The following is a 25,645-nucleotide window of genomic DNA, read 5'->3' on the forward strand; positions in this document are numbered from 1 at the left end:
TAATTCAGATGACCATCAGGTATATTACTGTGGGCAAGAATCCCTCAGAAGAAATGGAGTAGTCTTCATAGTCAATAAAAGAGTAGTAAAAGCAATACTGGGATACAATCCCCAAAATGACAGAATGATCTCAGTTCGAATCCAAGGCAAACTATTCAATATCACAGTAGTCCAAGTCTATGCCCCAACCACCAGTGCTGAAGAGGATGAAATTGACCGGTTCTGTGAAGCCCTACAGCACCTGACAGAACTAACACCAAAAAATGATGTCCTTATTATCATGGGGGATTGGAATGCTAAAGTAGGAAGCCAAAAAATAACCAGAATAACAGGCAAGTTTGGCCTTGGAGTACAAAATGAAGCAGGGCACAGGCTGATAGAATTTTGTCAAGAGAATACGATGGTCATAGCAAACACTCTTTTCCAACAACCCAAGAGACGGCTCTACACATGGACATCACCAGACAGTCAACACAGAAATCAGATTGACTATGTGCTCTGCAGCCAAAGATGGAGAAGCTCTATACAGTCAGTAAAAACAAGACCAGGAGCTGACTGTGGCTCAGATCATGAGCTTCTCATTGCAAAATTTAGGCTTAAACTGAAGAAACTAGGGAAAAGCACTAGGCCACTCAGGTATGAACTAAATCAGACATGTCAAACACAAGGCCCGGGGGCTGGATCCGGCCCGCGAAGTGGTTTCATGTGGCCCGTGAAGCCATCCTGGAAACAGAGAGGGAACGGCCCCCACTGCCTTGGCCCTGGCCCAGAGACCCTCCTTCTGCCAGAGACCCTCAGATTTGTCCCACTCCTGCCCAGGCCCCCATAGGCACCCTTCATGCGAACGTTGTAGGGCTGGCCATGCCCACCCAGTAGGCCATATGCACTCTAGCCATGCCCACCCAGTAGGCCACGCCCACCCTAGCCATACCCACCCAGCCCCTTGAGGGCAACCGCAATGCTGATGCGGCCCTCAATGAAATTGAGTTTGACACCCCTGAACTAAATCATATCCCTGACGAATATACAGTAGAGATGACAAATAGATTTAAGGAATTAGATCTGATAGACAGAGTTCCTGAAGAACTATGGACAGAGGTTCGCAACATTGTACAAGAAGTAGAAGCTAAAACCAACCCAAAGAAAAAGAAATGCAAGAAAGCAAAATGGGTGTCTGAGGAAGCTTTGCAAAAAGCTGAGGACAGGAGGGAAGCGAAAGGCAAAGGAGAAAGATACACCCAATTGAATGCAGAATTCCAGAGAATAGCTAGAAGAGATAAGAATGCCTTCTTAAATGAACAGTGCAAAGAAATAGAAGAAAACAATAGAATAGGGAGGACTAGAGATCTCTTCAAGAAAATTGGAGAGATGAAGGGAACGTTTAATGCAAAAATGGGCATGATAAAGGACCAAAATGGCAGGGACCTAACAGAGGCAGAAGAGATTAAGAAGAGGTGGCAAAATTACACAGAAGAACTATACAAGAACGAGCTTAACATCCCTGATAACCACGATGAGGTGGTCACTGACCTCAAGCCAGACATCCTAGAATGTGAAGTGAAATGGGCCTTAGGAAAGCTGAGCAACATCAAAGCTAGTGGAGGTGACAGTATTCCAGCTGAGCTATTCAAAATCTTAAAAGACGATGCAGTAAAAGTGCTACACACAATTTGCCAGCAAATTTGGAAAACTCAACAGTGGCCACAGGATTGGAAAACATCAGTTTACATTCCAATTCCAAAAAAAGGCAGTGCCAAAGAATCTTCAAACTATCGCACCATTGCACTCATTTCACATGCTAGTAAAGTTATGCTTAAAATCCTACAAGCTAGACTCCACCAGTATGTGGATCGAGAACTACCAGAAGTACAGGCAGGATTTCGAAGAGGCAGAGGAACTAGAGATCAAATTGCCAACATACGCTGGATCATGGAGAAAGCTAGCGAGTTCCAGAAAAACATCTACTTCTGCTTCATTGACTATGCTAAAGCATTTGATTGTGTGGATCACAACAAACTGTGGCAAGTTCTTAAAGAGGTGGTAGTACCAGACCATCTTATTTGTCTCTTGAGAAACCTACATGCGGGTCAAGAAGCCACAGTGAGAACTGGACACGGAACCACTGATTGGTTCAAAATTGGGAAAGGAGTCCAGTAAGGCTGTATACTGTCACCTTGCCTGTTTAACATATATACAGAGCACATCATGAGAAAGACAGGGCTAGATGAATCAAAAGTTGGAATTAAGATTGCCGGTAGAAATATCAACAACCTAAGATATGCAGATGATACCACTCTAATAGCAGAAAGTGAAGAGGAACTAAAGAGCCTCTTGTTGTGGGTGAAGAAGGAGAGTGCAAAAGTTGGGTTCAAACTAAACATTAAGAAAACCAAGATCATGGCATCCGGCCCTCTCAATTCCTGGCAAATAGATGGGGAAGAAATGGAGGTAGTGACAGATTTTTTTTTTTTTGCTGGGCTCCAAGATCACCGCAGACGGGGACTGCAGCCAAGAAATTAAAAGACGCTTGCTCCTGGGGAGGAAAGCCATGGCAAATCTAGACAGCACACTAAAAAGCAGAGACATCACCCTGTCAACAAAAGTGTGTATAGTCAAGGCTATGGTCTTCCCAGTTGCAATGTATGGCTGTGAAAGTTGGACCATAAGAGGCTGAGCGCCAAAGAATTGAAGCCTTTGAACTATGGTGCTGGAGAAGATTCCTGCGAGTCCCTTGGACTGCAAGGCGATCAAACCGGTCAGTCCTAGAGGAGAGCAACCCTGTCCTTCCTAATGAGAAGGAAGGACTCACTGGAGAAGAACCTAATGCTGAGAAAGGTTGAGGGCAAGAGAAGAAAGGGACGACAGAGAATGAGGTGGCTGGATGGAGTCACTGAAGCAGTAGGCGTGAGCCTAAATGGACTCCAGAAGATGGTAGAGGACAGGAAGGTCTGGAGGAACATTGTCCATGGGGTCACGATGGGTTGGACACGACTTCACAACTAACAACAACAAGTTGTTGCTTCAGTTGTCGGCTCCACTTTTAATGGCACAGTTTCCAGTTTCTTCATGAGAAGTCCAAAATATATGAAAATTTGGGCTGTCAGCTTTCCTGAGTTCACTTCCTTTTGCCTTTTTCCTCCCAGAATATAGCTAGCTACCTTTGCCTGCCTATATAATATATTTTCTGTAAATAATTCTTCCTGTTGTAATTATGAAACCTTCAGCAGTCTTTCCTCAGATCAGAGTCCTTCAATTTCCAGTAATTTCATGGATAGTCATTATCCTTGAAAATGTTTGACCTTAGGGAGAGAACGTCTACTTCAAATTTAATTGATTTGCATTGGGTTGGCATTATTTGTTAATATAGGAATGTGTGTGTCTGTGTGTTCATACTGGTTTTTTTAAGTTAAATTAGTGAAGTCACAATACACAATCTGAACTAATTCCTTTCCCAATTTTGAACTATTTACTTGCTCCATAGCCCTTAGCATTTGGTTGCTATTCTCCTTTTTTTTTGCACTGCTTATTTAAATATAATTCTTTCTCTTTATTTGCTGTTCTGCCCTTCTCTGGAATTCATTAGCTGGACAATTTTTCATCTTTCTTGTTTTTTGCTTTCTATCTTTCTTTGACTATGATTTTTTAAAAAATCTATTTATATTCTACTGATCTTTAGTTAATAACAAAAATGAGGAAATAAGCAAAACACAAGATAATAATGATAGAGAAACATACATTGTCAAAGAAAAGAAACAAAACAACACATAAAAGGTCCATACAAAGTCTACGCTTATAGCTAATCCACTCATAAGTGGCAAGTTCAATCAGATCATCAATCCACTGAATAAGTGGAGTCATACATCTTTCCAATGTTGCAATATCAGTCATTTAGCTACAATAAGGGCATGGAGAACCCATTTATGTTGTCAGGTTGTCAGATTCCGTGCACTAGGTATATAGTTCAAAAGAATATTATCCTTTTAAATTGAGCTTTTATTTATATAATTTATATATTTATATAATTCACTACTTTCCCCCCGAACTTGATAGGTATGAGACATTCTAGAACAGGGATGTCAAACTCAATTTCATTGAGGGCCACATCAGCATTGCGGTTGCCCTCAAAGGGCCGGGTGGGTATGGCCAGGGTGGGCGTGGCCTATTGGGTGGGCATGGCTAGAGTGCATATGACCTATTGGGTGGGCATGGCCAGCTCTACATCATTCGCATCAAGGGTGCCTATGGGGGCTGGGCAGGAGTGGGACAGATCTGAGGGTCTCTGGCAGAAGGAGGGTCTCTGGGCCAGGGCCAAGGCAGTGGGGGCCGTTCCCTCGCTGTTTCCAGGATGGCTTCGTGGGCCACATGAAACCACTTTGCGGGCCGGATCTGGCCCCCGGGTCTTGTGTTTGACATGTCTGTTCTAGAAACATATTTTAAAGAAGCATTATCCTTCTTACATCTCCAATGAAGCAATGTTTTTGACAGTCCTTCTCTGTACAAATGTAATGAAGTCCAATAAATTCTAATTATTACTTGTTGTATAAGTTGTAATTTGAAATTCGTTGACACTTTCGCTGTAGAGGTTCAGACACTCTCCCATTGCCTAGACAATATAGGAACCTCTAGTTCTTTATTCCAGTCATTTTGTAACATCTGCATATCAAATTCATGTACTGAAAACAAATATTTATAAAAACTAACAGTAGCTTTTTTAGTTTTAAAGGATTTAATAAGTTATTCTAGTATCTCAGGTGTCTCAAGCTGAAAATGCTGCTGGTCCAAACAATGTTGTCAACAAATTTGTAATTGTTAATATTGGTATTGGATAAATATTTAATGGCTGATATTTATCTCTTAATACAGCGTATGTCATCTTCATCTATTCTTTGGGTCAAAGTCAATATCCCCATTTCATCTAATTTTTCTGTATCACCATTTTTCTTCCAATTTTAAAAGTTCATTTTTCCCATTAAAGTCAATTTAAAATGGAAAAATAGTCATTTTTTAAAAAATTAGATGTTACATTCCATAACCTTCTAACTGACGTAATAGTTTGCAGGGATTTAGTATATTTAGATCGTAATATTGTCCATCCAACCAAAGTTGCTCTATATGTATACATGAATTACAGTCCAGAGCTATTCAGGATTCTATTTTTCATCTGTAATCCATAACATCTATTATTTCTCTTTGTTAAATAATCATATAGAATGTTGGTTAAACCATATCTTGTTGGACTGACTATTTGTTTCTTAACTGAATGTGTAATTTTTTTCAGGAAGGAACTGGTCTTCTGAGTTGCAACCAGTAACAAATTTTGTGATTGCTTGCAGAGTACATAGTCAGTTTGATTTTAATGTTGTCCATCCAATGATGTCCTTGTGTGCAGGACCAGTATATATTCAGCTGCTCCATTTTATATCTAGTTTAGGAATTAAGAACTGTGTTAGTGTATTCAGCATTTACAGGGTTAATACTAGCAGCATTTTATGTAAGAACATGTAGCATTTACAGGGTTAAACATTATTTCCTCAAGAGATGCCTTATAGGAATTGTAGTCTAGCTGTATAGTGAACAGGGCTTTTTTTCTCATAGAACGCTCAGAACGGAGTTCCGGCACCTTTTTTGGATGGAACCTTGTAGGGTAGGCAAGGCGGGTTGTATGACATGTGTGAGTTCCGCCACCTTTTTCTTTTACAAAAAAAGCACTGATAGTGAATACCATGCTTTCTAGTTAAGTGGGTGGAGCTTTCATAGTTTAGGGCAGGACTTCCTGCCTTTGTCTTGTTACTATCTCTCTGGAAGAACCCTGGCGTGGCTGGGGATATCATGCTCCATTTTCAACATGTAACTTTGCACAGGATGGAAAGTTCATCATTTTTTCACCTAATGTGAAAAATCTTGCATTCCAGATGGACCAGTGCTGTAACCGTGAGTTATTGACGTTGGAAGCATGAAATAATAAAGTAGTTTGTTTAATCCCATTTCATTTGAGTTTATTCTGGCTGTTTCAAGAGGGATCAGCATTCACTTCTTTATTTGAAACAGTACAGTGGAAAAAATGATGAACTTTCCATCCTGTGCAAAGTTACATGTTGAAAATGGAGCGTGATATCCCCAGCCATGCCAGAGTTCTTCCAGAGAGATAGTAACAAGACAAAGGCAGGACGTCCTGCCATAAACTATGAAAGCTTTTAGATTGTTGGAAGAATATATTTTCTGTACACTTAGTGTTTTTTGGCATTTCATTTCATACACAAAGGACTTTTTCTTTCATTATACTAGTTTCTAGTTTACTTCCAAGTTTAGCATTCCAGTCTCCTATACACACACACACATATATATACACACACACATACATACATACACACACACACACACACACCATATCCATATATATATATATATATATATATATATATATATATATATATATATATATATATATATATATATATATATATATATATATATATATATATATATATATATATATATATATATATATATATATATATATATATATATATATATATATATATATATATGCATTGAGAAGGTATTGCAAACTCATTGTGTCCTCAGGATGTGCTTGGCCAGATATTGATTCTGAAGAAGCATTGGTGTATACTGCAGCTTAAAATTATGAAACACATTTCTAAAGAATTGATTTGGCATTTTGTTTTCTGTCAGCAAGCTTGTTTAGGCTTTTTACTTCTCCCTTTGAAGTGGCATTAAGGAGCGCTTCTTAAAGAAATAAAACATTTCTCAATAGGGGCCAGCCATTTGCGATCCAGATTCTCATTATAATTCATCTGTATTTTCCATAGCATCTTCTTCTTCATCTAACCTGCTGAATTTATTCAGGTTCTCTTCTTGCTTCACTGTTTAGACTTGACTATCTTACAATAAAGTTACCTGCTTTTGATGATCAGTCCAGTGTTCGAACATTAACCGGAAATAAAAGTATATATAAGTATTTCCTATATAGCGTGCCCCTCCCTCCCCTAATCAGATGGTATTTTTAGTGTATGAAAACAATTTGTTTCCATAAAGAGGATCAGAGGAAGCAGACAGACATTATTTGATTTTTATTTTAGTACTGTCTCAGAAATTGGTGACCTTGGTAACTCTTATGTGTATACCGACATCTATATTCAAGAAAACTGTTAACATTCTGTCTGTCTATATATCTATTATGTGTCTACTTATCCTTATCTATCAATATAACTATCTTTCAGATTTTCATCATTTTTTAACTATTTGTACAGTAATTGGGACAGTGATCCTGCAAACACAGAATTTCAGTCTGCAATTGCTGCCTTTGCTACTTGTTCTGTTCACCAAAGTAGAATTGTATGGAAGAGAATCCAGCCCTTTATGGTTATAAAGATCCCACATTTTGCACTGCTATATAAACAAGAGAACTAGGGATGGATGTTGTTTGATTCATTCATAGGAATTTGATACTTTCTAAAGTTGAAGCAATTCTCAGTTGCACATAATTTACATCCTAAGTGCAACTTGAAAATCCTACATTTTTATTTTCAGCACATTTAACTATTGCTATTTTTCTTCTTTTCTCCAATTCCAGTTTATAAATTGCTTCAATTACAAATTACAATTACAATCTGTTTCAATTTTAACAAAATATGTTCCCTATTCATAACAAGGTGTTTTTTAAAAAAAATAAAATAAAATCCATACACCCATGCCTAATAACTGTGAAATCTGTTGCACTGAGAAAACACTGCCACTATAAGCAATCTTGAACTGCAGGTCTCCAAAGGTTTCCTGGAACACCAAGGTTTAATGGCCTTCTTCAATACCAAAAGGTGTAGAACTGCTCTAATCTCTATAGGACTGAGCAAGCAAGCAAGTCATTATGCTGTACAGGGGTACCTTGATACTCATCATTAATTGGTTCCAAAAGGCATGAGTACCAAAAATAAGGAGTAACAAACACATTTTTCCCATAAGCAATAATATAGAGAGTCACAAGGCAGATGACACCGACAAGTTCTAGCTTGTGTGTTGAGTACCAAACAAGTGATGAATACAGGGACAAAAAATTTGCTTCAAAGTGCATTGAGCACCAAATTTGATGCATTTTAAAGCAGTTGAGTGCCAAGGTACTAAAGATAAAGGTAAAGGTAAAGGTTCCCCCGCACATGCGTGCTAGTCGTTTCCCACTCTAGGGGCCGGTGCTCATCTCCGTTTCAAAGCCGAAGAACCAACGCTTGTCCGAGGACGTCTCCGTGTTCATGTGGCCGGCATGACTAGACGCCAAAGGCACATGGAAAGCTGTTACCTTCCCACCGTAGTGGTCCCTATTTTTCTACTTGCATTTTTACGTGCTTTTGAACTGCTAGGTTGGCAGAAGCTGGGACGAGTAACAGGCGCTTACTCTGTTACGCGGCACTCGGGATTCGACCCGCCAAACTGCCAACCTTCTGATCGACAAGCTAAGTGTCCTAACCCACTGAGCCACCGCGTCCCTTAGACCAAGGTACTACTGTGCTACAAATAAAGGTGCTTTTCTCTGCTCTTCCTGCCAACAATCCATACAGATCTTACAGCTTCTTCCCAATTTTCCTGCAATGGCATTTGCAGCCTGTCCAAACTCTGTGCAGCTTTCTCATGATTATCCTTCCCTGCTCTGATTTTGCACAGCTCTTCCAATTTGTAGCTTTCCTCAACTCTCCTAACTGGGAGCAGGTGTCTTTCTTTCATTCTTTCTCTGCTTCCTCCTCTTTTTTTCTGGGGTTTTTTCTTTTTCTTTTTTCTTTTTGGGTGGCTGAACCTGCTGTATAAAAATGCTTGGGGGGGAAGGGTAGGTGTTTCCTATGCTAGGTTCTTCGTTTCAATCCAGGATACACAAGGGGGTATGAAGGAGAAGGATATTGGGCGTGGGTGAGGAACAGAGAGGAAGAGAAATTGTTTGGTGCATCTGAACAGAATTACTTGTTCCACTTCTCTACCCCAGACATAACTAACCAAGCCTTTCTTTCAATAAATCTGGATACTCTTAAAGCTGGGAAGATATAGATTAAATCTTGGCAGAATGCTCTACTCCATTGCTTCTAATCATTACAGTGTCTAAAAGAGGAAAAGAGGTTTCAGAAAATCTCTCCAAATAAGAAATGTTTCCATGGCAGCGTTTCTACCTTGAGGGTGATTTTTTAAGGAAAATCTAGGGTCTTTCACTCCACCATCTCCCAAAGGCTCATTATGTCCTTTCTAGTGGTGCCATTTTTTTCATTAAATTCTGAAAGGTACCTCAAAACTTACAATATCATGTTCAAATTCAAATTCAAAGAGCCTTGGTGGAGCAGTGGGCTGATGCCTCCTTAAGTAACACCAGCTGCCTGCAATTAGTGCAGGTTCGCATCCCACCAGGCTCAAGGTTGACTCAGCCTTCCATCCTTCCGAGGTAGGTAAAATGAGGACCCAGATTGTTGGGGGCAATTAAGCTGACTTTGTAATAATGCCGCTTGGGGTGTGTGTGAAAGCCCTAATAAGCAGGCATATACATAGAATGAAGGCTACTGCTAAGCTTGTAAGCCGCCCTGAGTCTTCGGAGAAGGGCGGGATATAAATGGAATTTTAAAAAAAATCATTTGAAGGTCTACATGACTCTACAGAAATACTCATTTTCAGGAAAAAGAGAATAGATGCATGATATATGCAGTCCTATTAAGAAAACTTTTAAAATCAAAGTAGTCATTCACACAACTAATCCAGAGGGGTTATGTTTAGGCCTAAACAGTCCTGGACTTGTTTGAGTTAAAGTAAGTCCTCCATTAAATTCTCCTATCGTATGTAAATAACTTACTGTGGAATGAGTTGGTTCTCTTGCCTTCTAAAACATAGAAGGCATTCCCATAGAGAGATCTTGCAAAAAATAGAGGGTCTCTAGGGAGGATCTGAGTAAGTACTTCTCCCAATCTGTCTGCAGTGAGGTTAACTCCAGTCACGCCACCAATCTGAAGAGAGGGATGAATAAAAAGAAGAAAGAAAGAAAGAAAGAAAGAAAGAAAGAAAGAAAGAAAGAAAGAAAGAAAGAAAGAAAGAAAGAAAGAAAGAAAGAAAGAAAGAAAGAAAGAAAGAAAGAAAGAAAGAAAGAAAGAAAGAAAGAAAGAAAGAAAGAAAGAAAGAAAGAAAGAAAGAAAGAAAGAAAGAAAGAAAGGAAGGAAGGAAGGAAGGAAGGAAGGAAGGAAGGAAGGGGAAGGAAGGAAGGAAGGAAGGAAGGAAGGAAGGAAGGAAGGAAGGAAGGAAGGAAGGAAGAAGTAGAGAAGAAGATGTCAACCTTTCTTTTTTGTACAGAGTGTAAGACAGCTTTAAAGATCTGAGAGGGAATGGCCAGGCCATGCAACAGACAAACAAAGCCACTTTGTGCTGCTGATTTCAAACCATCCTTCATCACCTCCTCTAGGAAAGGTAACTGAGTGTCTGTTGCTACATTTGAACTACTTATTACAGAGAAAGAGTTTGTGTAAGGCAGACATGTCAAACATAAGGCCCGGGGGCCAGATCCGGCCTGCGAAGTGGTTTCATGCGGCCCACAAAGCCATCCTGGAAACAGTGAGGGAACGGCCCCCACTGCCTTGGCCCTGGCCCAGAGACCCTCCTTCTGCCAGAGACCCTCAGATCTGTCCCACTCCTGCCCAGGCCCCCATAGGCACCCTTGATGTGAATGATGTAGAGCTGGCCATGCCCACCCAGTAGGCCATACGCACTCTAGCCACGTCCACCCAGTAGGCCACGCCCACCCAGGCCATACCCACCCAGCCCCCTGAGGGCAACCGCAATGCTGATGCAGCCCTCAATGAAATTGAGTTTGATACCCCTGCTGTAAGGTAATATTAAAAGAGACAATGGAAACAAATCCTGGAGATATAGAGATTTATGTAAGAATTAATTTACATATTATATTAATGATATTGGACAAATGTATTCAATGTTCCACAAAAGTCCATTTTCCCTTCGGAAAATTGGTTCGAAGAAGGAAAGTATTCCCATCTATTTAGTGCCTTCGTTGCATCTTTTTCGCTGAGGTAATAAGTCATAGTTGTGATAAAACCATGTTGTATTTGGCTATGAAGCAACATCCATGGAGTTGAATCACAATAAAATGAAACACTGATGTCGGTAGTTAACTATAGTTAATAAAAATCAATTGAATTGTAGGGTTTTAGTTTTGATATGTTTCCTATAATGTACCAAGGGAGAGGGGGTTAATAATTTATTCAGTTTTGATATTTTTACAGTAAGTGAGAAATCTTTGAATAAGGACATTTTTCTGTGTTTTTAGAACTCCTTTAGAAATCCTGAACTATTTGATTCAGTGATTAATAAGGTGATAAAGAGAATCCCATATATAGAACAAAATCATCCACCTTTAAGCCATGTAAAAATAATAGTAGAAAATGGCAATAACAATAACAAAAACTGTAACAAGGTTCTATCTTCATTTGTCTCCTTGTCTTACTTTACAATGTTACCTGTGTATATAAAAGATGCTACCTGAAAACAAAAAACAAATCTGCATTTGGGAAACTTGCAACTTTTCACCTGGGAACTGATCTCTGAAATACTAATTTCTGCATGAAAAAACATTGTCTTCTTGTTATTTTATTCAGAAAGCCTGCCTGCTTATCTTAGTGCTTAGTCCTAGGCATTAAGATAACTCCAGGATCAAATTTGACAATACAGGGGAATTCTTTGGTTAGTTGTGTTTGTATATTGTATATATAATTTAAAAAAAACAGCTATGGAGAGAGCACCTGGGAACAGGGAGGGAGGGAAACAGGAAAGGAGAAGGAAGGAGATGGGAATGAGAAAGTTGGAGGCAGGGAAGGAGGGAGGGAGAGAGGGAAACAGGAAGGAAGGAAGGAAGGAAGGAAGGAAGGAAGGAAGGAAGGAAGGAAGGAAGGAAGGAAGGAGATGGGAATGAGAAAGAGGGAGGGAGGGAGGGAAACAGGAAGGAAGAGAAGGAAGATGGGAATGAGAAAAAAGGAGGAAGGAAGGAGGGAGGGAGAGATATTGGAATGAGAGGGAGGAAGAGTCTGAGGGAAGTCCTGCCTTAGCACTTGGCCACCAGCAGCCCTGCTGCCCTTTCACCATCCTCTTGCTCCCTCCTCCTGGCCTATCCTGGGGGTCTCCCATCCTATTGCTAAGGATGCTTTGTTTACAAAGCTGAGTCTCCTTGCATGGTGAGGGAATGAGCCTCCCTCTGATCCACGCACTTTGCCTTCCTGCACCAACCATGAGCAACCTGGCCAAGGAGAGCGAGCACAGCAGCAGCAGCTTTGAGGAGGAGGAAAGCGCAGCTGGGCACCCCCTTGGGGAAGTGGGACTGCACTAGGCTTGGCTGTGGGGTCCCGGTACCACAGGAGCTCAAGAACTGGGCTGGGTGCTTGTCCTCCACTACCCAGGGATCCGGGCAGCCCTCCCATCATCCAGCCACCACCACCCGCACTGCCTGAGAGGGATGGTGAGGCTCCTCCAGTGGACCATGCCCTGGTGCTTGCCCCAGTCCCACCTCCGCTGGAGACCCTCAGATATACCCTAGTCCTGCCCAGTCCCTCACAAGCACCCCGACACGAGCAACGTCGAGCTGGCCACACCCACCAAGTAGGTTACACCTACCCCAGCCACACCCAGCCAGTAGGCCATGCCAACAATGGCCATACCCACCCGCCCCCCCAGGCAACCACAATGCTGATGTGGGCCTCAATTAAATTAAGTTTGAACCCCTGAGCTAAACCATTTAGTACAGCTTTCAACTTTCCATTATGAGAACTGTCATTTTTGTTTCCCTCTCTATTATTCTGCTCTAAATCATGCATATCCAGCTCATGGGGTGCATGTGGCCCTGGACAGCTAGTGATCTGGCCCCACAAGATCCCCCAAATAAAGGAAGTTTGTTATTTATATACTTTAACTATATTATATAATTTATATGCGGTCCAAAACATTCCCTCTTCATTCAGTGAAGCTCCATCAAGCCAAAAGATTGGATACTCCTCTTCTAAATGATCCGCTGATCCTGGGGGGAAAAATAAAATCCAAGTGATAAGTTTCTGAAGTTAGCATGGATTTTTTTTCTGACTTTGTTTTAAACCAGTAAATTAAGAGCTTTTAACAGCCTAATCAAGACTGGTTCAAAACATTGGAAGAGACAGGATAAAAAAAACCCAAGACTTTTATTAGAAATTCTTCAATTACATCTTAAAATAGGAACAAGCAATTGTTTGAAAGCAGACGATAAATAATTATTATTTTGTCAGCAGGTTATAAATCTTGAGACAGAGACAAATACCGGCTATTTATTTAGAGAGCAGCAAGATTTGAAGAGTTTGCTTGCCTTGTAATTAGTCAAAAATGTTTAGAGACAGGAAAGCCAAGTTCAAAACAAGTACATAGTTTGAGTCAGTCTGAAAATCAAAGAGGCACTACTTGGAACAGGGTATTAGGGGCACAGAAATATAGAAGCAGGAATGTAGTTTCCCATAGAGTGAGCATCTGAAATTCACTGTTACATAGGCAGTTACTGGCTGTGCTTAATCAAAGAAGTTAATGTCACTTTCCCTCAAAATTCTGGTCATCTGAATCAGCTGCCAACTGGGCTGAATCAGACCCGTCACTCTCAAGTGACTAACAGCCTGTTGCCTCTTGAACTTCAGGCCAAGAGCTCATTAAGATATTTACTTCAGCCTTCAAAACAATGGAGCCAGAGGAGTCCATAAGAGATGCCAAACAATATTAAAAAAAACAACAGCAGAAAGGTCCTCACTAACTTTTGTAGGTTTAATAAGAGTAAACAGCACACCGTCATTCATAGTTATTTAGATCAAAGCCATCTCTACCAAATAAATTTAGAATTAACATCTATACACTTTCAATCATTTTGAGGCCTTGCAAAGAGCCATCGTTGGCTTGAGATGACACCATTTTCCAAGATATCAGAGCTCTTTGTGTCTTAGCCCATAGCTACTTCTTTTGAAAGTACATCATCTGCTGCCAGTTTGGGCGAGTTTCCCAATATACCTCTTCAGTGGCGACCATCTGCTAAACATCTTAATAATGAAAAATATGTTCGTAATTAGCATGGTATTAAAGGACCTTAGTAAAAGTTAAATTAGACAAATGGGCTACTTTGCCAGAAGCATGCCATTGCATTTCATGCCTCAAAACTGATTTCATGCCAGTCCTTTGTAATATTAACATAGACAGCAGATGGATAACTAGTATATTTTCTCCACCTGTGTGCATGCTCATAAAATTCAAATGGCACATACTTTAGGTAAGGCAAGATTTTATTAAATTTTTATTTAAGCTCTTTCAGCAGTTTACACCCAAACATATAATTTCAGTAAAAACATATGCAATAAAATCAAACCAAATACAAAATGAAAATACTATGCAAATTAAGCAGTAGCAAATGATAATTCAAAACCTAAAACAATACAAATTAAAATACAGTTTGAAGGCATTTAAAATCTCAGGAAATCTGATGCTGAAATTATTCTAATCTGGGCATCGGTCTGGTCTCTCAGGTAGGAAATTCCATAAATGGAATATCACCAAAGAGTCCCAACCTACCTCCTTTGGTGGAAGCACTGGGAGAAAGGCCTCATCAGAAGAGTCCTGAGCAATTTAATGCTTTAAAAATTAAAATCACTGCTTTGAACTGGATATGGATATGGATATGCAGCCAATGTAGATGAGTGAAATACTGACTTAATATATAAATAGTGGCGCATTCTAAGGAGCAGCCTAGCTGCTCTATTTTGAACTAACTAAAGTTTCTGGACCACTTCAGCTCCAGATACACTGCATTCCAATAATCTAGCCAGCAAATCACAAGAATTATTAAGTATTGTGAAATTGTCTCTGTCCCGATAAGTTTGCAGCTGGTAAATCAGTGACAAATGCTCCATACCACAGAATCTTATCTGGGCCTTTAATGACGGTGGTGAATCTAGCAGCCTCTTCAAACTGCTCCTTTAGGGCAAGTGGGGACCATTGCAGGACTGCCATCCACAGACACAAAGTATCTATGTTTTGTCTATATTAAATCTTTTCTTTTATTAACTCTCATGCAATCCTTGATCCTGCCCATGCACTGGTTCAAAACACCAACTAGTTCTCCTGTGTTAGATGAAAGGAAGAGGTATGTCTGATGTCATTTGCATATCAATGACATCTCTGCTCACATGCCAAAATAACCTCTCCCAGCTCTTTCATGTAGAAGTTAAAAAGCATGGGGGATTAAATGGAGCCCTGAGGGACTCCATGATGAAACAGGCTTGAAGCAGAATAGTAATCCTTCAGCACCATCTTCTGGAAACATCTAAATATATACTCTATAAAAGACATTTGATACCAGCCAAATTGTTTAATGACAGAACAGAAGACTAAATTTGCAGATCCCTCCAAAACTAAGAAGGTTAGCTAGGGAGCTACCAGGAAATAAAAGGAAAGTAGGTTGGACTGAGAAATTAAGAAGCATTCCAGAAGGCAGTTTTAAGAATGAATGAGTCTGTGTAATCCCAGGAATCAAGGATATCAAAAAGAAAAAAAATGCTTTCTTCATGAGATATGACAGTATCTAGTACAGTTTCTCCTAATCCTTTTGATTCCTGTAGTTCTTTACTATTGTAGTTTGATTTAAACAACTCTTGAATAATATCATGTTTTTTAAAATCTATGTATATTTATATAGATAGAAATTAAGAATTGTACTGAATTTCAATTTTGCTGAAATTCTTACAAAATGCAGTGTGTTCCTTAACTTCTGTTAGATATAATTAAAATAATTTCTCAAAGTATTCAGCAGAATCCCTCAAATTTTTCCACCAATTTACCTCAGGGATTTCTTCCACCCACTTCCTCTGCGCATCTGCCCTAATTTGCTGTTCTTCCCAATGGTTAACTTAAAGAGAGAGCAGAAATATGCAAACATTTTCTCCCTAGCGGCCCAAAGGTCAGAAAGTGTATAGCTGGGCAGACCAGCCACCGAACACCCATCTAGGGCTGATCACCAGCTGGGAAATTGCGATAAAAGAGATGGTTCAGTGAACAGTTATAATTGGCTCCATTCGGAGGCCTGCTTGACAAGCTGTGCTAAAGCACAGCAGAGAGTCTTTGTGTGCTGGTAGGGAACTCCTGCTCTGCAGAGCTCAGCTGGTGACCTATGAAGAAATACATTTTTCCTACCATCCGCTGTTAAAATGATCAGCCAAATCTAGTCCTTCTGATGCATGAGTGGAGCTTCAAAAGAGCAGGCATAAGATTCTTCTTGATCTTAAGGGAAGCTGAAAATACTTGCCTTTTTTGTTCTTGAGAAACCTTCTCAACATTAAAGGGTTTTTTTAAAAAAAAAACACCTCCTGATTCTCTAATGTTCATTTGAACATTCAAGACTCTGGTGCTTTGAGCTATTGTTAATATGGACCCCTCATGATGGAAGCTTAATGAATATTACCTGTTTCTACTACAAAGAAATAGGTGTGCCTGAAATTACATAACTTCCTAGGCTATGAGTTCTGATCTCTGTGAACACCGAACACTGAAAGAAGGATCAATAGAATCTTTTGGTTGTGAGGAACAACATTTTCCTGATAATATATAAAGCAAAACTTTATAGTCAAGCTTTTGCTGACCGTCTCCCCATCACTCCATTCCTTTCATTTACATCAGGGATGGGGAAGGATGGCCCTTTTATGACTTGTGGACTTCAACTCCCAGAATTCCTGACTTTCTCAGAAATTCTGGGAGTTGAAGTCCACAAGACATAAAGGGGCCATAGTTCTCCATCTCTGATTTACATGAAAATCCTGTAATGGCAAATGAAGTCTGGGATAATTTTCAAAACACTGCATTTTTTCCTTGTAATATGCTCTTTCCTCTTCTCTTTGTCCTGAATGCCAAGTTCCAAAATGTGTCATTAAATTCTTGTGGTCCCATAATATATAAAATTATATTAAATATATAAAAATAATATATAAATATATAAAAAATAAAGGAAGCTTGTTATTTATCTATATTAAATATGTTATATATTTTGTATGCAGTGCAAGACAATTCCTCGTCCCTCAATGTGGCCCAGGAAAGCCAAAAGGTTGGACACTCAATGATTTAAGCTATAGGGCCAATGGAAAAATAGGCTAGCTAATCCTGTTGGTGACCTCAGCATGTCCATAGGAGCAATTTCACATAATACTGACCATTACATTGAACCATTGTGTTTCCCTTTAAAACCAGGCCAAATGCAACTATATAATCAGAACAGTTGCAAGACTGAGCATCTTCTTCATGATTCTGTCAACTTTCTGGTCTTTGCATACACAATATTCCTCCAAGCACCTGACCTTTCAGTTTAATGCCATAGATCCAGTGGTGGGATTCACCCAATTCGCACCACTTTGGCAGAACCGGTAGCTAATTTTTGTTGCCCAGGCCTAGAATGGACTTCCAGAAACGGCATCCATACAGAGAACCGGTTGTTGACATATTTGAATTCCACCACCATCCCTAGATCCATGGATTTTTGTAGAAAAGTCACTAGATCAGTGTTTTTCAAATTTGGCCGCTTTAAGATGTGTGGATGTAAATTCCCAGCATGCTGTTGAGGGAATTCTGGAAGTTGAAGTTTACACATCTTGAAGTTGCCAATTTTGAAAAACACTGCCCTAGATTATTACTGCAGCTTCTACACTGAAGATTTACTAAGTAGAGCAGGGTAACCTTGTAGTTGCCATGTCAAGGAACACTTATTTACATTCTGTACAATATCAATACATGGATTTTGCTGGGGATTTTTGCTGACCACTAAACAAATGACAAATACGACATCAGTTACTTAATTTTCGTATTTTTAAAAAAATAGTTTATGGCCTTTGAACTGCTGGAGTTGAACAGCTCTGTTAACAGCTAGCTTGAAGGCAGGAACGGTGAATACTGCTATTTTCTGTAACTTCTAGTGTAAAAAAAAGATGTCTCACAGGGAAGCATTCTGAATATTATATAGATTTCTTTAAGGTAAACAGACCTATAGATTTATTTAAAGTGGGCTGCGAATTCTAGTGTAACAGAAGACTAGCTATCTGAAAACATCTCTTTCATTTCTTGTTTGAATAATTTTTGTGGAGTTCTTGGTGCTGTCTGTGCTTGGTTGATTGTTTGCAGACATTTCATTACCTGTCTAGGAAAGAGCTTCAGCACACTGACGATGCAGTGCAGAGCACTGAGGATGTTATCTAATCAGATAATGAAACATCTGAAAACAGTCAAGCTCAGAGAGCATCAAGAATGCCACACTTCAGCCCTTACCTAAATACTGTATATTCTGTTCTATTGGTACTAGATTTTTGTTGTATTTATAAGCAAAGGTCTCTTTAAAGCCACTTTCTTTTTCTCTTCGGGAATGCACATCTGGATGGATTGTTGAAATGAGAGGGAGCGAAAAAGTGTTTCATTCACCCTTTTCCTTAGATTTGAATGACTATCTTATAACTTGTAAGAGTGTTGTAGGAAACACACCATGACTTTTGCTTGTGTGGCAAGCTTTCAGTGAAACAGCTACGGGTATTCTTATATGCCAAATATCTATCTATCTATCTATCTATCTATCTATCTATCTATCTATCTATCTATCTATCATCTGTTATATTTATTATTATTTATTTATTATGTATTATTATATTTATTTATAATATACCAATTTATTATTATATTAAAAGAGCCGTGGTGGCACAGTGGTTAGAATGCAGTATTGCAGGCTAATTCTGCTGATTGCCAGCTGCCAGTAGTTTGGCAGTTCGATTCTCACCGCCTCAAGGTTGACTCAGCCTTCCATCCTTCCAAGGTCAGAAAAATGAGGACCCAGATTGTTAGGGGCAATATTCTGACTCTGTAAAACACTTAGGACTGTAAAACACTGCGACAGTGTATATAGGTCTAAGTGCAATTGCTATTTATTTCTGAGTGACAAAAATATGTTCATAAATTAAGGGAAAAAATCCACCACTGCAGTAGACCCAGACAACCATTACAGATTGGCCTACCTGTGTTGATTATTATTGCTAGAAATGTATCATTGTTTTAAATACAGCATTTGCCATTTTCGTAACAAAATGGGGGGGGGGGCAAAGATAGCATTTGTCTTGTAGGAACAGCCCACTGCCAAGCCTACTAACCATTTTGTTGCACATCTAATGTTGTCCCATTTTGTTTAAGCTGGCAGGATTCATCTACGCCTGTTATGTTGTGAAATGTATCACCGAAGAAGAGGACAGCTGTAAGTACTAAAGTTTATTACGTGCGAGTTGAAATCATTTTTATATCACCCATCTCGCTCATCCATTCCACTCTAATGCCATTCTGAATACTTTGTCATACTATAAAAGATAGGAATAAGTTAAGATGTAGAAGCTTGCCTAACATATGGGCTTCAAAAAAGCTCCCAAGTGTTTGAAGCCAATGGAGAGAAGGGTAAAATGCAGCTGTACAAAATAATTACTTTGTTCTGAAATGAAGCTGCACAAATTCTCTCCCTCCAAACATTCTTTATTAGCACAGCTCGTTTTGTTTCTCACTATGGCTGATAACTATAATTTTACTAATGCTTTATCCTATATGTAAAACTCTTGTGACTGACGATGGGATTTGTGGTGGCATTTGACAAGGATAGATACAATTTCATGGCAAAGAGATGAAATAGAAGAGAATCTGCTACTATCAAAAGAGGGTGCAGTAATATATATGGCTTTCTCTTGGTTTAACACACCTGTGTGAATCATGATGCAATTCAGAATTCAGAGATAGCAAGGTCTGATTTGGATTTGAGTTCCTAAGGCAAGGGATTTCCATTTAATCAATTCAAGATTTGTGATTCAGTTTGATAAAAGATTCAACAAGATATTAATGTGAAAACATAAAAATGCCTACAATTCTTCCGGTTTTTTTCTTTATTTCTTTTTCCTCCTTCCTTCTCTTTCTTTCTTTCTTTCTTTCTTCCTTCCTTCCTTCTTCCCTTCCCTTTTCTTCTTCTTCTTCTTCTTCTTCTTCTTCTTCTTCTTCTTCTTCTTCTTCTTCTTCTTCTTCTTCTTCTTCTTCTTCTTCTTCTTCTTCAGAATAGGATGGTATGTTCTGGGCTATTTGTACAATAATTTACACAAATTGCTAGCCTTTTGTAAGTCACTGAAAATCTGACTTTATCATCAGTCCAGCGCCCTGATAGTATGGGTGAGCCTAAGATTAGTTTGAATGTTTATGAGTATTCTCTGCTGCTATCCTATGCTTTTCCTGTTTTGTTTTGTTTTTTCCAGTTCTCTTTGTTCTTATTATTTTTACTCTGATTTAATTATTAGTCTTAGGGACATACACACACACACACACACACACACACACACGTATACACACACACACACACACACACACACACACACACACACACACACATATATATATATATATATATATATATATATATATATATACATATATACATACATATGTGTGTATATATATATATATATATATATATATATATATATATATATATATATATATATATATATATATATATATATATATATATATATATATATATATATATATATATATATATATATATATAATTTGTGTGTGGGTATGTGTGTGTGGGTATATATACACACACATGTATACACACACACACACATATATACATATATATACAGAAAACAAATATATACACACATATATACATACATGTGTGTGCGTATATGTGTGTGTGTGTGTGTATATACACACACACACACACAAGATGGATGGCCATGTAAATTTAGTAATTAAATAAATAATGCTCTGAAGAGGGTGTTGTCACAATGGTGTATGATATAAAGACTCAGTCTGCATTGTCTACAGTTTTTCATCAATGGCTATGCAGCCTTAGATTCATTCATGCAATGAAGACTGAATACAATGCAAGATAGTGCCAGTGAAGTACCAGAAGGGAGGCAGAAGGATTGTATATTTGTGGGGTAGGTAGAATCAAAGGGAAATGAAAGATGAACCTGAAAGAATTGAGGAATGACAATTTAGATATAGGACACAAGGACTAGGTGGAGTGAGAGATAAAAAAAAGATAAAGGTAAAGGTAAACAGAGATTTGGGGAAAGACAAGAAAAACGTTAAAAGAACAGCAGAATAATTGGGAAAATCTCTCTCCCCTTCTTTCTTTCCTTCCTTCCTGCTCTCCCTCCCTCCTATGTTCTTAAAGAAATTGTGTCAGAAGAAAGAGATACAAACAGCAAGGCAGCACACTTCCCAATGCTTTGACAGGTAGGGACTGTGGAGGTAATAAAACTAATGAGGTGCTGACTTGTATCAGCCAGCCTCTCACACCAGCCAGCTCTCAGTTCCTTTGGTTTTCTCCACATATGGAAGGACACAACCTTCCACAACCTTTGAGCCTCTGCAAAGCCCAGAAGACCAATGGCTCTCTCTGAAATCATTTAAAGACACTACCTTGTTTCTCTACCTTGAATAACCTTGGAGGTTTTGGAATGAAATCACCCTTTAAAGCTGCACACAATCCTAATAGTCACCCCTCTTCCTTGGATTCCTTGGGTTTATTGTGTCATCATTTTTAACTTCCATTCTACCTTTTGCGCTGTACATCAGGGACATGGGCAAACATTACAAGTTCAAATATTGTAGAAACACATATTGCTATATACATAAAATATAAATTAGAAGTACACTTTCTCTTAACAATTTACTTGCAGTTTTCTTGTCACATCTGTGCCAACCTGACAAAATGTTTATGAAGGTAGAAATACATATTATGTCTAAGAGATCTAGAAAGCAAAAGTTCTAGCAAGTGTAGGTGAACATTCCAAAAATGTTCACCTATAATTGCTAGTGTACTTCTCAAATTCTGCTACGACATCCTTTTAAGAAGTCCTGGGTGGCACAACGGTTAGAATGCAGCATTGCAGGCAAACTCTGCCAACTGCCAGCAATTCGATCCTGAAGGGGTTCAAGGGTGACTCAGTTTTATCCTTCTGTAATTGGTAAAAATGAAGACACAGATTGTTGGGGGAGTATGCTGACATTGTAAACCACCCAGAGAATGCACAATGAGGTAGTATACAAGTCTAGATGCTATTGCTATTGCTAGTTTATTTTGAGGACAATATAATAATGTCCACAATGCAAATAAATAGACTTAAAATGCTATTGGGAGATGGAGAAGGGTTAGAATTGACAAGGGACTACTATTTTTCAGCTCCGGTCTGTGTTGAACATGACATCTACTTCTGCCCTGAAGATACAAATGGTGGTTTTTTTAATATTTCAGTAACCATGTGCATAATTTAGCATTCTGAAGTCTCTTGGATTTCACCAGGACAAGAAAATTAAGTTCTAACTGTGGCTGGATTGGATCTCATGTTGTTTGGCAAAATTATTTCCCAGTTTTCTTTCATAAAAGAAAATCCATGAAATCTGGAATCAGCATGCATGAATATCTCAAACCTTTTTCTTCTCTCATAATTGACATATATTCCAGAGTTATTGAATTTATTATTGAGTATAAGTACAATATAAGACGTTTTAATGATCCAAGAATGTTCCAGTGTGAGCAGAAGATGAATTTATTTTATACTTTGTTTTTATAGACCTTAGGCATATACTAATTATCACTCTCCATAAGGGATATATTCCAATAAACCATATGATCAAGAAAAAGATTTCCTTAGGTACATGTTTACTATCCTCATTGGTGCCCTAAGAATGTTGTAAATAGGCCTGGAGCTTAGGATACCTTCATTTCCCTGTAAAATGAACAGCTGTAGCAAGTTTTATTAGCAAGGAGAGAAAAATCTCTGTTAGGTTGGACACCTGGTGACTTCATGGACATCTCTTTGTATTTCCTTGATATATAAGTGAATTGCATTGCTGCCTTTAGTGGTTCCCCTTCCACAACTTCCTAGTTCAGCCTTCAGAGATGTCTTAATAGTCTGCTATGAGTATCTTAAGGTTGATTATCAGCCACAGTCAGCTAAGAAAAGAGAAAATAAAAATTAGTTATAGTCTCCAGTAATGTACAGCATCATTTAACATTCTGCATCATACTATGCAGCAGCTGAATGAAATTATGTTTGGAAGGTACTGTAAATTAGGCAGATTCATATTCTAAATCAGTAGTTAAACCAATATAGTTAAAATACTCCGGCACTAAAATAATCATTTTATTATTTTAGATAAACTGTCCAGAACTTTCTTGGGAACTATTCAGTGAAATCTGGAATTCTTGGAAAAGTTGTTACATATGTCAAGGCATTAAGAATATCAATTAATGGAAGTTTTTAGGACTTCTACAGGGAGAGTAGATGCGGAAAATGAATTAAGGTGTAAAATAGAATGTAAACCTAAAAATTAAATTCTTTAGAGAGAAAAAACTCTATCACATAGAGAGGAAATCTGTGTTTCCCCTATTTTTCGGTCACTGGTACCATAAATCTATTGTATTATACCGTCACAGTAGCAATTTAAAGCAACTAAAATGTCAACATTTATCTTTCATGATGGAATATCTTATCCACACATTATAGTTATTTTTGGAACTCTTATTAGAGCTACATTTTCTTAAAATTGCACAGTAATTTTATTACTTTGAAATATTCATTTAATCAGTTTAAACTGTGGTGCAATTTGATTCCTCCAATACAAGCTTTTTGTCAATTTCCCCAACAATTGGTTTGTTTTTTAAAAAAAATCATTAAATATTTAGTTACTTCATAAAAAGCTCTAGAGAATCATCAATCATCAATAAAACACCAGCCTGCTGGAATTTGTAGGTTACACGAAATGAAAAGAACAGACGTTCTGTTTCTAAGACTGCTTTCCCTTTTGGCACTACTGTGCCCTAATAAAAAAAGGAGTGGTATAAACACAGTGAATTTTTTAAAAAATACAGTCATGTTATCTAAAATAGCTCTTCCCAACTATATGTCCTTGTTGTACTGCAATATCCGTAACCCCTATGAAGAATAGCAAAAGACTACTTTTTTGTGTGTGCAGATTGTTGTTTTTTTTTACTCCTGGTGACTGTCTGGACTTTGCAATTTTCTTGGCCAGAAGAAAATTACAGGCCACTTTTTTTTGGAAGTGCTTTATTCTTGCCTGCTTCTTAGGACTGAAAGAGAATGGCTGGCCCAAGGTCACCAAGCTGGCTTTGTGGCTAAGATCGGATGATCTCCGGTTTTCTAACTTGGTGACTTCATCACTACATCTTGAACTTTAATATATTTGGAGATGAAGACATGGTGGAGTCTTGTCTGAAGAATTTCAAAAGTGCTTTCCCTGGTTTCATTTTAGGATATATGTTGTTTCCCAAATAGGATTATTTAGATTCAGGGTATTATTTTTATACAATTTAGTACAGAGCTTTTGTGGTATAATATCTTCTTTTGTGGTCCATATCACTTAGTTTCCACATTGCTTTCTCTTATTCTGTTTATAGGGCAACACAGGAAACTAGTTAATGTCACATTCATGTTAGCAAGCATGATCGGTGTTGTGATAAGATCTATTCTCTAAATAAACCTGAAATTTTTTTTGAGGAATAGCTAGCTAATACGACTTTGCACATCATCCTAGAAGTAAGTTTCACTAAGTTCAGTGAGCCTTTCTTCCAGATTAATGTGTATATAACTTCCATCCTCTGAAAATATATAAAGAGCAGCATTTCCTTCTAAGAAAATTTACAGAATCAGGCTACAGGCTACAATACTAAAATTACAATCCTGATATGGGGTTTGCGTCATTTAACTCTGTGAGATTAAATTATTTTAACTCTTTTCCACAAAGCATTAACCAGGTTATCTCATGTCATGTTATTATTTTTACATTCATTTTTATTATATGGCCAAGCACATTTTCATTTATATTAGTAATTTCTTTCTGAAGATATTGTAGATACATGAACACCAGTATCCCTTAATGGAAGTAAGGTAGCAAAAGATTTGTTGCTTCATAAAGATTGACCGTGCTCACAGTCATTTTGGGGTATATTGCAGATACTCTGCAGTCTAGCTAGACTGGCATTTTATATTCCATGCTTTCAATTTGTGCCTATGAGTAGTTATGAGCATTTTAATTCTTATTACTAATTTTATGCACAAGTGTGGAAGTTTCAATTACTTCAGATTATTGGAGATTTAAAATATTACAGTTTTCTCTATTAAGCATTATAATTTGACATACAATTGGTATTTCATCAAATCTTAAATTGCCATTTAAATTCCCAGGCAATCTCTCCGCTCAGTGCAAGAATCCAGATAAAGCCTTTACAACTAATAAGTACCCATTCTCTGCTTGAACACATGCGGGGAAAGAGAGCCAATCAACTCCCTTGATATGGCTTCAGTGTTGAACTGTTCTTACTATTATGTTGATCTTCTGAAGGTTACTTCAGAAAGTAAACAGCATTGAAAATCCAAGCCAGGCATCAATTCATCTAGCTAGCTAGAGAGAAATTCAAAAATTGCTCATATATGAATAGATTTCTTTACAGGTCTTTAATGGGAAACGTGAGAAAAATCAATTAACAGAACAATCTTAACCATACATAATATAGAAGCTGAAA

General features: G+C 38.2%; 1 protein-coding gene across 2 annotated transcripts in view; it reads left to right on the forward strand.

Moving 5' to 3' along the window:
- Positions 1-25,645, forward strand: part of NKAIN2 (sodium/potassium transporting ATPase interacting 2) — a gene marked incomplete at both ends in the record, with an annotated part of 592,675 nt that overhangs the window by 545,614 nt on the left and 21,416 nt on the right. For both annotated transcript variants that reach the window (XM_081313562.1, XM_081313563.1), the window contains one exon: positions 19,246-19,306. In XM_081313562.1, the coding sequence (XP_081169688.1) occupies positions 19,246-19,306 (61 nt within the window). The remainder of the gene's footprint in view (positions 1-19,245; positions 19,307-25,645) is intronic.

The sequence above is a fragment of the Vipera berus genome (assembly GCF_964194415.1).
Source record: "Vipera berus genome assembly, chromosome: 1".
Taxonomy (NCBI): domain Eukaryota; kingdom Metazoa; phylum Chordata; class Lepidosauria; order Squamata; family Viperidae; genus Vipera; species Vipera berus.